The sequence below is a fragment of the Chrysemys picta genome, chromosome 1 (assembly GCF_011386835.1).
Source record: "Chrysemys picta bellii isolate R12L10 chromosome 1, ASM1138683v2, whole genome shotgun sequence".
Taxonomy (NCBI): Eukaryota; Metazoa; Chordata; order Testudines; family Emydidae; genus Chrysemys; species Chrysemys picta.
The window spans coordinates 227,006,307-227,022,094 of NC_088791.1; the positions used below are offsets into that span (position 1 = coordinate 227,006,307).

A 15,788-nucleotide genomic window follows, 5' to 3' on the forward strand; every position below is an offset into this window, starting at 1 on the left:
AGAACACCAGCCAAGACATCACCCAGCATTTGGTCAGATCTGTCCTTAGTTGATAACTTGTTCCAGTTGTCATGTACAGAACAGGCTCCCAACATCTTCAGAAACCTGAACGTTCATAGAAATATTATTCTAAATGTAACCAAGACTATCTGAAGCTCATTAAATGCATGTTTTAAAATACTACATGTTTCACATAAAGATTTTGGCCCTGGTAGCATAGACCTTCAATTCCCTATTATTTCTTATTCTGTTTGTAAACCGCCATGTAAATTTATGGCACTGTCTAAATTAATACTTATAATAATGTGCATCAGTGGTCATCAGCTGATTCCATACAAGAAGCCATTCCAGAATTTCCTTTGATCTATCTAGGATCCCTCCTCATTTAGTAATGTGGGAAAGTCGGTGTGGTCAGAATCCTTTGACCATGACTTCGAGGTTGATGTATGTGATGCAGTAGATTAAGCTGACAAAAAAAGACCACAGCTGAGACATACACTATCTTTTAATTAACAATAAAAACATCTCACAGCAAATGAAATATAGCAATTAAAAGAGAAAATTCATTTGCTCAACAAATAATAATTAAAATAATGTTACATTGTACAGAGGCACAGGTGAGTCCATGATTCCTCCTTCAGGCTGTAAAGAATGAAAAGCTTAATGTGTGACATTGCACAGTCATATTCCATACCCTTTACATTCCCCCATGTACTGAAGTCCTGTTATGTGCACTGGAGTGTGTTTGCATCTCATTACACCTAATTTAGAGTTCCTAAATTCTCTTTTCTCGGGGTGTGCTGGAAGTAGAGGTGGCTAACCACCACTTTGCAAAATATACAGGAAGCATTTTTTTTCAGGGATATCAGATTTAACTATCTTACTCTGACACACAAAATGAAAAGGGTAAAAATGGAGTCTCTGGCTGCTGATATTCACTGCCCTTCTACATGTTTTCCAGATCCAGAACCCTAATACCAACCATTAGACTATTGCTACTACATGAGGGAGGGTGAACCTGGCTCCCAGACAGGCAATTCTAGCTCTACTGGTACCATAATCCTTGATCAGTCCACCATCACTCCAACATTTATCACTTCCTGTGTAAGGGACTGATGTTACACTGAAGTCATTATTTAGTGGGCTCAGGATCAAGAATTAAAACAGAAAAAAACACATCTTCCTGTGAAGATGATTTATAGACTGACAAATTCTCTTGTTGTATGTGTATCTGGAATGCATAGGAGCATGTGAAGAAGGCAGCACTAGCTGTTTAGTTCAATGATTGCCAGATAGACGATTAAAAAAAAACTACCTTTCATATCCTTGCATGTTTCTTAACTGGTCAAAGAAGCTTAATCATTACCATCTCTATGACATATTAAAGCAAATCTGAAGCCTTCCACAAAACCATTTGTCTAGATAACTGTTCTCTGCCTGCAAAGTCCAAGTTTTGGTGTGCATTTGTCTACCTTATCTTCGTATGCCCCAAACCCTATGCCCTGCCATCTGGACGAGGGTATTCTGCCCTGTGGGATGGGGAATAGATACTGTATCCAGACCTGGTATGTATGTATATTTGTGCAGGGAATACAGTGAGTTAGGGGAACAGCAGATGGAAGTTTTCTGTTTTAAAAGAAGAGGGAACCTGAGCTGTGTCCTAGCCAGGGCTATGATAGAGGGAAAGAGCTCCTGCTTCCCTTCATGGTACCTAAACCCTCATCACAGAGCTCTGTCATCACACTGTACACACGTCACCCCATCCAGCCTGTGAGTATCAGAAATGAGTGTGGCTCTAACAATTCAGCTAGTTCTTGGTGGGGTTGGGCTTCCCTGAAAGTATCTGGAAGCTGAAGTTATGGCTGCATTGTCTGAACCATCCCTGACCATCCCTGAACATATCAAAAAATGTAGTAAATTTTCATCAAAGGTTTGCTTACATAGTACCATGTGAATTACTCATATATCCCACTAGTTATCCTGGGCCACGACAGCTGACCCTATTCCAGGATGTACTGCATCCAAAATCATTTTTCCCTGCAGTCTCTCACCATTACCTTATGACCATGTCCCTTGCTCTTTTTATAGTATGTGAGCAATCACATGCATGACAGCTGTTCCCCCCTCCCCCATTCAAAGGTCCCAAAAGAATGAATGATGGTTTGAATGGTTACATATGGCACTACAAGTATATAGATAGCATTTTAATGGGTGTATGTTTTGTAGCATTTCTTTATTTGTATTAGTGACGTGAGAACAATTTCCTTTGGTTTATATGGCAGATTTATATTTGACACATGATTTCCATCTATTGTTGCATGTATAATAGGAAACGTCCTACAGTAGAGGTCTAACGTCAGTATGTACTGGATTGCTGCTATAGGTGTACAATCTTGACCCTAGCAGATATAGTATAGGTGGATATGTATGATTCATCCATTTGCTATAGGCTTCATAGTTTTTTCACCGCACTGGTGGAATAACTTTTTACATTTGACCACAATTTTTTTCCTTGGGTAGCATTTGGAAAGGGATTTGTTAAAGCAACACTCCTCTCTTTTGGCTGAATCACATTTCCAAAAGTTCACCCAAACTATTTTTGGAGAACAGGTGGTACAAATCCCTGTTTGGTATCTGAAATTTCTGCTCTGCAGCTGAGATCCACGTAATAAATTCACAGATTTTAAGGCCAGAATAGACCATTAGATCGTTTAGTCTGACCTCCTGTGTAACACAGAACTTTCACCCAGTTACTCCTGTTTTGAGCCCAGTAACTTGTATTTGACTAAACCGTATCTTCCAGAAAGGCTTCCAGTCTTGATCTGAAGACATCAAGAGATGGAGACTCCACCACTGCCTTTGGTAGTTTGTTCCAATGGTTAATCTCCCTCACTGTTTTTTTTTTTTTAAGTGTCTTATTCCTAATTTGAATTCATCTGGCTTTAAGTTCCAGCTAGAGGGATCTTATGTGAGTAGCTCTCCTTGAATGTTCACAAGTAAAATCTGCACTGCTTTCTTGTCAAGATGGTGGCATAAAGCAAAATGATGTACAGGACACATTTCAACACAACTTGTTGCACTAACAATTTTTAAGTACATTCCATTCTTATTTGCAGTGACCATTGTATTGTCTTGGAATATTTTACCTTTAATTTGTGGTGTTTTTTCTAATTTATTTTAAAATAGAAAAGTAGAAGAAAAATAATGTGCCTGTTTTCTATCGAAAATTGAGACTTGTTAAAAATTCAAAACACAATAGACTGAATTTTCTGTTCAACTCCATTCATTTAAATCTTTTTGAACACAAAACTGTGAGTACATTAAAATATTTAAGTAATTTAATGTCAATAGGGAAACTAAACCAAGTGACATTTACAGAGAATAGGCCCTTATCCTGAACTCAGTCAAGTCAGTGAGACTTTTGCTACTAAATACAATAGGAGGAGGATTGAGCCAAATACGTAGTCATCATAAATTGTAAAAGGAAATATATTATTATAGCAGATCCTATCATATGTTTTATTGTGAAATATGTGTTCTGCCCATATTAACAAAGTATATAGCTCCACTTCAATCTGAACAGAAAATATACTCCCCAATAAAGGCAATAAAGAGATATACAGGTTAGCATGGTTATTTAGGCCATCAGTCACTTATCTTTAGAAGCCACATTTCAATTCTAACTCTGCTTAGAAAGGAAATGAATTTTCCATTCTTATTTTAGTCACTAGCAGATAACTGTTCACATTTCAGTGAACTGTTTGCTGCACAGTTAGCAATACATGATCAGATGCCCAGCACCAGAATAGTTATATGACATTTTAAAGACAAGATCTAGACTCATTTTCAGAATTGAGGATGTGGAGATATGGCCTTATAACTATCTGTACTATTTCATATTTTTCTCCTGAGCACAAGACAAATATATAATATCCTCAATACACGTGAGTGTTTACTATTCTTAAGTAAGTCTGTGATAAATTATTATGGTTTTATTGTCATGGTAAGTAACTACTTTCAGTTCATTACTGACTATGTAAAGGCCATTCAGTGCACTTTTATGTGAGTCAGGGCTACTTGCGGGCTGATTCCATAGCTTGGAGTGAGTCTTTCACAATTTATTTCTTCAGTTTTTCAAATTTGGTGTTTTTAATGTCTTTTTTGCTTACATAGGAAATTGGATTTAAAGAAAAAAGAGCATTCTGGATTGTCTCGATCCAGACCAAGTGTTACATAAAACTCATACATAATTTTATTTTCATTAAAGTATTTAATAAATCATAATCAGGATGATTCAAATATTAAATTAATTCAGATAGTGACTAAAAGGTGATAATTCCTGCAAGATTACAGAAAGAAATAAAAATACCTGTATTTCTTATGAAAAACTGATAATTTGGTGGATTTAATATTTTTTATTTATATTACTTTTTAATTGCACATTAATTTTGTTTTTGCAGCAATGACTTTTAACCAAAATAGCTTCGTTGTCAGAGGATTTACTAGAGATATACATATATTTTTGAAATAATATTTTGAATTTGTTCTTCTTGACATCTTATGTTTGTGTGCAGTTTGCATCTTTTTTTTAATTTTTCAAATGTAACAGATTTTGACTTTTTGTGTTACATTTTTCTATTTTTTTTATTTTTCGGGGCTAGTGGTTATATTTTGTTTTTTTTAATTTTGAAGAATCTGCTGTTTTTGAATTCTCTTTTTTCCCTTTATTCTTCTCACTATGACCCCAGGAGCCAACACAAAGAAAAGCGCAGATGATATAACCAATAATGATCGCGGTGAAGATGAAGGTATTTTTTTTCCAAGCTCGACCCTGATGCATGAACATAAACTTCTTCTTTTTATTATTATTATTTCAACATGATTTTTCCCCCTTATTTGACAAAAGTGCACTTCAATGTGCTTATTTATTTTCTTCTTGTTTTGGAAACCATTTTTACTTTTTTATTTTTAAAACCCAAATTAGCGTATAGATGACTGTAGCTCCCTTGTGAGATAAGTATAAAGGTTATCCCTAAATATGTGTGAAGTGAGTAACATACATAAATATTATTTACAACCAAATGTTTCCCTCCACCCCTCACTGTTGCATAGGAAAAGAAAATGGAATTTAAAAACTTGCATGTGTTCTTCCTCCTTTCTACCTCTAATACATTGTGTAAGTTCACCTTGCTTTATGAAACTCATGAAACAGCACATGTTATTTCTACCATTCTTCTTTCCCTCCGCAGATGCACAAACTATATGGTGGATGCAATTGCTTTGAAACTCGTCTGTGGTGTTTTTATTTAATTTGCTTCTTGGTACATGTTTTATTTCTCGGGTACAAAAATAAAGGAAGCCTATTGATGATGCTTCACTATTTTCTCCTGTAATTAGCCAGTTTTCTAGGCTATATTTTATCTGAGCCTGACCCAAATCCCATTGAAGTCAGTGATGATCTTTTCAATGACCTCTGGGAAAGTTGGATTAGATCCATTGAAAGGAAATGCTAAAGTTCACAGGAAGTATCATAAAAAGTGTTACAATGAGATAGTTTTGTTTCCTTCTTTGGCAGTGAAGCTTTTTAGGATCTTTTAAACATGGAAAAAAGTCATGAAATTTCTCTCTGTACTCAGCCTTGCTTCTTACTTAAGTTCTACTGACTATCCATTTTAATTTAAATACTCGTCAGATTTTTAAAAAAATGTCTGAATTAGTTACATTAATTACCCCTGAATTAGGGCTCACATTACAGCCCTTGGTAGTTTGAGAATAGTTGGTAGATGTAATAGAGTACAGAAATTTAGCCCAAATTCCTTATACCTGGCCTTTTCTAAGTGTTATTTCATATCTTGCTCCCGTGGTCTTATATCTGACACCAGCTCAAATAGTTGGGTTACAATTCTTTTCTCTTTCCTTCAGAGTTGTGTACACCACAGTGAAGTCTCTCTTAATCTCCTCTTTTCTTGAGAGTTCAGTCCTGCTGTATTTACTCTAACCTTTTAAAGGACAGTAACTCAAATCTCTGGCCCTTGTATCATATCAGTTGCCCTCCATTGTACCTTCTTCATTGCTGTAATATACTTTCTTTCCAATAAGTGGACCAGAACTGTACACAACACTCTAAAAGAAGCCTCACTCTTGCCCAAATAACACCCTCTCTTTTATAACTGATACAAGAAATGAATTTCTAACTGACAGTACCATGACTTGTGACACCAGATTGTATAACCAGTTAGAAGAAACAAAAACAATTTGAAAGGTAGACATATACTATATTATGATCAATAATTGTTTTATTAATGAGAATGCCTATTCTAAGGCTAAGTAATATCCTGAAGTCCACAACAGAGGGAATAAATAGTTCATTCATTATTTTAAAAATATCACTTTAGATATAAACAGGTTGCTAGTAAAGTGTGATGGATTGAGTGCCTTCATTTTTGTCCAGTCCTGCTCCCATTGATGTCAAATAGTAAAACTCCCTTTGACTTTGATGTTGTAAGATCAAGCCTTTAGGTAACACTTGATAATAAGTGAAGATTAAAGAAAACAAATTATTTTACATGGTTTTAGTGCTGTTCTTGAGGTTCCATTGTCATAGAAACCATTTTAGTATCTGTTATATTTCAAGGGCTAATCTGAGCCTGTGCAATAGTCATCAAATATGCTTTCCAGTACTTCACTGAGCAGAGTACAATATTCATCATTGTGTTATGTTCTTTTGTTTAGATATAGACTAGAACAGAGAGCTCCTGGGTTTTAATCTAGTTCTTTACCAGCAAGATCATCTACCTTGTCACTTTGATTAGGCACAACATGACACTAAAAGCTTCATTTTGTTTGGGAACAAAATCTTGATGTTGAGTACTAGGCTACTCCTATTTGTTAACTTCTAGACAGGTTTGAACAGGAGATGATTTGCCATGTTTAGGTTTTTTTATTTGGATAATTTAATTTTAAGATGTTGCCTGTTATTGCAGTAAGAAATGCAGCTTTATACTTTCCACAAAGTTGTCTCTCAGTTGCTGGGGGAATGGGAAGACTGGATCAATGGTATCATTTTATGATTTAATGTATTGGTTTATCTGGATTAGTTAGAATTTTGTGTTGAGAATATTCTAATAGTGACACCAATTACTGTGCAATTTAATTTTCTATTGAGGCTTCTCATTTATTTTACAGTTAAATTTCTTACACACTATAGTACTTTCCCAGTGTTCTGAGAACATTCCTTATGAAACTATACTTGGAAGTAACAAACTAGTACCCAAAACAATTTCTCAGCCTCTAAACCCACTGAGTTTGACGTAGATCACTCTGAAGTGACCTAAGTAGAAGCACAGAGGAAAGCTAGTTGACTGAAGAGCTGTAGATAAAATTGAAAATATGGGGAAAAGAAATTATTTTAATAGCACTTTTGTGAAAAAGCAACTATCTATTTTGTTTCAATATTTTTATTACTTTATTGTGTCTTCCTTACTTGCATTTTTTTCCAGACATTCATGATCAGAACAACAAGAAACCTGTTATGGTCTACATCCACGGGGGATCTTACATGGAGGGTACTGGCAACATGATTGATGGGAGCATTCTAGCAAGCTATGGAAATGTTATCGTTGTAACTCTCAACTACAGGCTGGGGGTTTTAGGTAAGTGACTCATTTCTTAAACAGAAAAGTACTAAATGTGCATTGGAATAATTAGGTGGAGTTTCCATTTAACTAGCTAATTTGATAGAAATGTTTTATTGTTGAGTGCATCCATTGATCTATTGCAACTTCTTTTAAGAATATTTGGACTAATTTTGTGTTGTAAAAGAGAATATACTTGTGGGTGCATAGCTCCCATTTTAATCGTATTACTTGCATTGGTTTAACTTTGAACCCCTTTTGATATTTTGTGAAGTTTTTGTTAATTGAACTATGCTGATTCTTCCCTTACTATAAACAGCTGCCTTCACCTTCAACAAAAATTACTTTTTTGGGGGGAGAGGGGGAGGGGCTATATTCTCATAAATCTAAAATGTCACCATAACATCATTTTACTGCTCTTGGCTCAGTCACTTCACCAATTCTGAGTTGTATGTGTTTTCATACAAAATCTCCTCCATTTCACATATAAAGAAGAGGAGAAGTCAGCAAAAAGTATCACTCCTCAGAGTTCTAACACTGTGTTAAGGACATAAGGGGTGTTTAGCTGTTGGGGTTTTTTTGTTTTATTTTGGCAGAAGTGGAGATTTTTATTATTGTATACTAATACAAAATATGTTCAGTTTGGTGGAGTTGGTTACAGCAAAAAAAGGTCTATAATGTCAAGGAGTGATATAATTTTTCTTCGTGAATATCACAGAATGATTCCTCCATACACCTGAGTTAATATGTTGAGTGAAGTTACTTTTGCTGCTCACTAGCATAGGCAAGAGCAGCCTGCCCAATATGTTGGCATCATTTTAAATGTTAGATTCAATTAAATGAGCTCCTTTGAGCTATGATATTACTAAGCTACCCGAAATGTTCCTTTTTCTTCCTTCTGTTACTATGTTATGCTCCTAATGCATGGACCATATTCCATTTTTCAATGTAAAATTAGGGCAAACCTTTACTCATGCCAGTAGTCTCCTTGATCAGGCCTAGAAAATCAATTTGAATGCAAACAATGAAGAATATAGTCTATGGATACATAATTTTTGCTAGAGTTTACATATCTTCAGCATTTGTGACCATATAAGGTAAGTCACAGTGATATTTCTAGGTGTGGTCTTACTATGTATATATTGCTAGCAACTCAGCTTTATGTACATATGTTCTTAGTGTGGAATGGAGGAAGTTCTTTCACTTGATTCAACTATTGTACTTGATATGGTTGATATGGTTAAGGTGTTTAGCAAATAAACAAACAACAAAAAATCTCCTGCTACTCAGAATAATGGAAATTTTTCCCCATACCCTCTCCCTCAATCTGTTGTTCAGTGATTTAAAATATGAAAGAATAGTTTCTTAACATCAGAAGCAGCATTAAAACTTAAAGCTATGATTTCTCAAAAAGGCTTCAGTGGTCATATGCAATACTGTTGAGGGACATAAAAGCACAAAAACCTAATTCAAGCATAAAGAATAGCAAGAAAATAAGTGCACAGTTGTGGAGATGCAACCCTCTTTTTAACTGCACATGTGTATTTTAAACAGAGAGGATGCAAACCACACACCTAATCTTAGGGGTGCCCCCTTGTAAGGAATTATGAATGATTGAAAAGTTCTCTTTGTAATGTTTTCCTTTGTTTTTTACAAGTGAAATTACTCAAGGATTAAGATGATTCTGAATATTTAAAAAAAAATGTATCCCAGTCTGAGGAAATGGAAGAATCTGCCATATTTACCTCTATAAATCTTAACAACCTCCTGTTGTCTGTATTTAGATGGAAGAGAGATGAGAGAAGGTGTTTTTACCTTGCTAGCTTGGTATACAGGTATAACGATCTAAAACAATATCTATGAGGAATTTAAGGGGATTGCAAAAATAGAACTTTGTATTTTAACTTGTTTCTCTACCTCAGTAAATATAAGCTTTGTAATGCTACAGATTTTATTCTTGGTTCCAAAAGGCCCATGTTTAAAAGGGCAAAAGGTCCATTCAGAATATGCATATAGCACCCGGATACATACAGAAAGCAAATAGGAGGGGGAAATGTTTCAAAACCATATTGTTCCTCTTCCCTTCTGTCTTCTTGTGCCATTGTGTAATCTGACTATAGCCCTTGAGAAGACATTTGGCTTCTGTTAACATATTGGATGGAGAGAAATTTGGAATGGAAGATGTTAGGCCCACTGCAGAGAATTCTGAAAGAGTATTGGATGGAGAAACAAAAGAGAGGAACTGTATTTCTTCAAATAAATGAGCTCATAGAAAATGTATGTTCAGTAACAAAACAAAGATAGAGTTAAAACAAAAAGAATTAAATACCTAATAAGTGCCAACAACTTAAGAAGGAGAGTTTAAGATTTTATTTTAAATCTCAAAAGTGTTCAGGAAAACACTATGAATTCATTTTAATTATTTTGAGGGAAGTGTGCCTGCTACATATAACTGATCTAGATGTTGGATGGCTCCAAATTTGGGAGGAGGATAGTATTTGGATCCAGAGTTTCAATTCAGTTGCAGCTTAAATAATTTCATGTCTCTCCTCCCCCCCCCTTGTGTTTTAGTACTTTTTTAGTTTTTTCTATGTGGATACACCCATAGCAGATGACTATTACAGAAATGTAATTTGTACTTGTTGTTGTTGTTACTGCTAAGATTCTCACCCCATGATTTTTTTTCTTTTCATCTGTATTATGTCATCAAATGCAAGAAAAAGAAAATACATATCAGTATGGAAGATATGGATAATATACTGTAATATAACTCAGACAAATCCCAGTTCATCAGAATGAATGGTCCTAGAAAAAATATCCATTGTAGAGATTACCTGTGTTAATGCATCTATGTATTTCAATCAAATCTCTTCATAAATTAAAGGAAAAGAAAACATATAGGAACTACATTATCTATCTGATTGTCTTTTCTCTAAAAATCTGCATACCAACAAAAGTCATAGAGATGTCTTTCTGTCTATCTATCTTAAACAACACAGACTTTTGGTTTACTGCATTGTGATTTTCATTTACTTTGGTACTGCCTCATTGATTAATTCCTGCGTGATAACCACAGCACTGAAATTTGACAAGAGTGGTTCATGAAATCTGTGGTTGCTCTGTCTCTTTTTTTAAAGGTCCTAAGCTGCGGAGAAGACCCCTTATAACAGGAAACTTTATTACTGTATATGCATGATAGACTCCTAGGATTTCAGAAATATGGGTAAGAGAATGCCTGCAGACACCATGCAGATGGAAAAGAATTGTGTCTTTCATAGACTTCAATCTGCACACCCACTTTGCTACAATTTCCCACCTTTTAAACAAGTGAAATGGTAATTCTTTAAGTCTCATGTCGCCAGAAATCATCCATCATGGATCAAATGCAAACTTCGTTTGTATAACAAATTCAGTCGGGTGACAGCAACCTGTAAACCCTATGAAGACAGGGCTCCTCATTACTGCATTTGTGATACAAATATCCTTTTATTTTTCTCTAAGAAATTAATAGCTAGGCTTAGCTCTGAGTGAGAAGTACCCAGAAATGATGAAATAGAAAACAGCTTGGCTGTGGTCTCATCCTTTGTTTCAACTTAGATGAGAAGGCATTGCCTTTATAAGAGTTGCAATTGAATCCGAATTTTGCAAACCATGTATGATAATTGGGAATTCAATGTATCAGGAGAGTTAGGCAAAATGGAGCTCTGCAGGAGCTTAGCTTCAGCTCTGTTGCATCAGCGACATGCTAGAAATTCAGTAAATGTGGAAGTTTGGATATTAAGATTCAATAAATCTGGACTTTCATGTATTAATTTTAGTTGATTCCTCCTATTTATAATATGACTGTTTTGCTTTAACAAGAAACAGGATTTCCCTTCCCTACGTACAAACTCTTTGTGCTCGTGACTTGTTTTCAGTATTACACGGAGCAGATACAGACAGAACAGGGATTACTATTATTATTACTTTATTTTGGAATGACCTGAATTAGCCTGTGGTGAGTCATGTACATGGTAAGTCCTAGACTTGCTTGTGAAACAGTGGAAATGAGCTCCAATGAATGTGAGCTCCAAAGAGATGTAACATTAACAAAAAGATGGATTGTCTGAGCTATTTTTGTGCAATTTAATTTAGAGATGCTCTATCCAATGGTTTCATATGGTTGGAAACAAAAATATTCAGCACCATCCACAAAAGACAATATACACTAATGTAAACTTAGTGTTTGTGTGAAAGACTGACCTATAATTCTTGTGTTCTAGAAATATGACATGGGTTTCTGGAAACTAGCATATAATGAAATGCCTAATGCAATAAATAAGACATGCTCAGGGTTGGAAATAATGAATTCTATTTCATATTTCCAAAAGCAACTCAAAGTTTTACATTTCCTTCCCCAAGACAACCAAAACATGCAGAAAAGAATAGCCTGCCTTTTCTCTACCTGATTTTTATTTTATTCTTCAATTTTAAATGCTCTCTCCTTTAAGCAAACTTCCCTTTTACCAGGGAAAAACCAGTATTCAACCATGGGACTCTATTATTAATGGACAACAATAAATAAACCATGTTTGAGTCCTGCATGTTACTCAGCACTCTAACAGGTTGTTGAGTGTCCGCAGCTCTCAGTAAGTGCCCTGTTTCTAAGTTCAAGCCTCCGTCCACTGGAATGGTCAATATTATGCCATATTTAGGAACTGATTGAATAAAAGAATACATGTAGCTTGTAAAATGTGGAAGTACAGTGTTTTAGACCATTCTGAGATTATATATAAAAGAATCAGGTCCTTAAAGAAGTACACTGATTATTTTGATAGATGAAGGGAAGCTCCCATCTATTGCCACTGACAAATTGGTGGGTTCCCTAAGAGAAAACTGGAATAAAATTCTACTTTGCTATAAATAAGTATGTTGTAGAAATTTGGGAACTCATTTCCCCCAAGTCATATATATGACCAAAATAAAAACAAATTCAGATTTTCAAACCAAAATAATTATTGAATAGCTACATATAGGGAGCTCGTAACATGCTATTTCATGCACCTCTTTTATATAATGCTAGTTTATGAAGAAATGTTCTGGAAGTGATACTCTTTGGTATGCTTTCAGAAAAATGCTCAAGTTAGCAATGCTCTAAAGGAGCCTGAATCTTCTTTTCAAAAATACTTTTTATTTCCAGTGACCAGCCAAAATGCACAACTTGGATTATATGCACTAAGAGGTTACACTTAAAATCTTCGTTACATCTAGAGCAGAGCAGATTCCTTTTTGCTGACAGGTTCATAGCAGTATCCTAGGGTGTGTTAGACTTACTTTTAAGATCATTTTCTTTTTCATTTAACACATATAATTGTTATTCCTTTTGGGAGGATTCCTTATGGGTTTCTTTAATTCAAGACTTGCATTTGTTCTAAAGCTAATTACTCAGAGTTTTAAGTTTTAAGAATGTTCAGATTGAAGAGAGAGAGAGAGAGAGAACAAGAATAGCAGAGGCTACGTGCTCCTTTTAAAAGTGAATGTCGCTTTTTTGAAAAAAGCTGGGTTGTAGCACTGTCTACAGTTTGTCTTCAAAGGCCCAGATTGTGGCCTGATTGCATGCCCAGTTAATGCCATGTCTCCTCTACAGAGCCTATGTTGGCATAGTGCCTCCCAGTAGATGTCCAGCTTAAAATGACAGAAGGAGTTCTGTTGGCATAGTAATACCACCTCCCCAAATGACATTAGCTAAGCTGACAGAAGTACTCTTCTGTTGGCTTAGCTGCATTTATACTGGAGGTTTGCTGGCATAGCTATGTTGACTAGGAGGTATGATTTTTTTTCCCCAGACATGTAGGTGACACAAATACACCAGAAAAACTTTGTAGTGTAGACCAGGTCTTGGGGTTTTAACAGGGAGGAAGGTCCTTTCCCTACATGCTATCATATGGCCTTCCTATATTTCCACTGGCGGTGTTAAGGGATAATGGGGCTGATTATGTCATCTCCCTTCCCCCACTCTGGAAGTGGGCAGAGCTGAACTGGTACAGGGAACTGGGTAATGAACTGCTATGGGTATGGGCCAATGATAGATTACCACCCCATGGGAGTAAGCAATGTGGTGGGACTGCACAGTTCCCATGGGGCGGACCTTCTAGAGGACAGATTGTTTTAAGATAAATTATTATTTATTATTTGTATTACCATAGTATCTGGAAGCCCTAATCATGGACCACGATCCCATTGTGCTAGCACCGTACAATCACAGAACAAAAAGATGGTCCCTGGCTCAGGGCACTTACAATCTAAGTACAAGACATGAGACAGCAGATGGATACAGACAGATGGAAGATTACAAGTAAACAATGAGATAATATTAGCATGATAAGCAAGTGGTCTCTGCATATGAGCAGCCTAACAGTTGTGAAGTTTTATGTAGGCATCGCAGCAAAACAGAATTTTGAGGAGGGACTTGAAAGTGGCGCAGAGAGGGACTTGAATGTGGTGAGTCTAGCGCTGCCTCACCTATATTCCTCAGCTCTAAACTGGAGGTCTCCGAACCTTTTCAGTCCCTGGCCTGTCTTATAAGAGTGTCACTAATGGTGTCAGTTAATGCCAGTTGTCATGGTTATTTTATGACCTGAAGCAATACCACAAGTCTACTTCCAAATTCTAACTGAATAATTCTTACTGATCATGTAAATTCGTATTCATGGTTCATGATATAATTTCCATTAGCCTTAGCTGGAATGATGTATGTTGTTCACTGACTTTTTGAATCATGTTTTCGTGTTTTGGTTACAGTATTGAAACACAGAAATTAGAGATATACAAGATTCACTGAATCATCTTCTTACTATTACCCAGGGTTCTTTCAACCCAAAGCTCTTGGAAATCTTTACTCTGTGCGAGGAGGTGTCAGGAAATAAATCAGGGGAGACACGGTTGTCCGACCGATAGATGGGTGGCACAAACAGGACAACACAAGAGTGCTCTTTCACTTAAAGCTAAACTTTACTTAATCTCAAGCACTTACACATGTCCACAACAAGATCAGTAGAACACCCCCAACCCTTGATAATTACCAAAGTTCAGTGTGGCTTTCGAGTGACACAGCGGCAGCCCCTCTGCTGCTGGGGAAAACAAGGTGCATCCAGAGGGAGAGGCCAGTCCCAAAGAGTCCCACCTATCTCAAGCTTTTCCCCCTTATTTATACATTAGTAATACAATGACATGTCCCTTAAAGAAAACTTATCAAGCAAGCAGTTCCACTGGGCAAGCAAGAGGCTCCTTCTGATTATTGATTAACCAGGTGTGGGTCTTTCCAGAGCCTGCAGCCTTGAGACTCCAATAGACATTCCTGGGGGTACATCCTGCTCTTTTCAAATGCACGTATCAGCAACTTCAACACAATTCTTATCAGGAAGGACGCGGGGTCAAGCTGCCCTTTCAGAGGGACCCTAAACGCCCTCCCCTCCTGCCTTGGTCAAGCTGAGATTGCTGAACGGCCAATTTACAGTTTGCTGACTAGGCTGTCTTTAACAATAAGCCATAGTGGTTTTAAGCACTTTACTGGTTTGCCAAAGTCTCCCCATATACTTACCTCGTTGGATGTCTGGGTTCTGTATCTTTGAAAGTCCTATTGCTTTACCCATGGCTTCCTGATATTTGTTTTACTGAAAGGCCTTGGCACTGTGGAATTTAGAGGCAGCATGAGCATGAGTTACTGGAGGACAAGGTACTAAGCATAGATTTTATGGTTTTTAATATCACAGGTATTCCTTTCACATAGTAAGTGTATGGTAGCAGAGTAATATATCTCTACCAGCACATGCCATTATACTCCATTTTCCTATGGCTTAGCTTGTAGGATATAAAACCATTTAAGGCTTTAATGCTCCTGACAAGTTTTGAAAACCTTCACGTAATTGCTCGGTTGATTCTGAATAGCTAATTATCAAACTTGGCACCGATCAAGAATTTTTGGCTGAAGGTCCCCATACCTGAGTGCAGCCAATTCTACTTTCTCCAGGCACAGTGGACTAGTCCAGCTACTCATGCCAGTTAGAGTTAAAAACAAACAAACCCCCAAACACACTCCCAGAAGAGGAGTCTTTCACAGACATCTGTCAAATGAAGTGGAAAGTCTGGCATTAGAATGAACAATAGACAAAGAAT

General features: G+C 36.4%; 1 protein-coding gene across 7 annotated transcripts in view; it reads left to right on the forward strand.

Moving 5' to 3' along the window:
- Positions 1-15,788, forward strand: part of NLGN4X (neuroligin 4 X-linked) — a 271,563-nt gene that overhangs the window by 157,907 nt on the left and 97,868 nt on the right. For 5 of the 7 annotated variants that reach the window (XM_005283341.5, XM_005283340.5, XM_005283342.5 and 2 more), the window contains 2 exons: positions 4,749-4,808; positions 7,500-7,652. The exons of 1 other annotated variant lie outside the window; for it this stretch is intronic. In XM_005283341.5, coding sequence (XP_005283398.1) covers positions 4,749-4,808; positions 7,500-7,652 — 213 coding nt within the window. The remainder of the gene's footprint in view (positions 1-4,748; positions 4,809-7,499; positions 7,653-15,788) is intronic. One more of the 7 variants, XM_005283343.5, reaches the window with a different exon arrangement.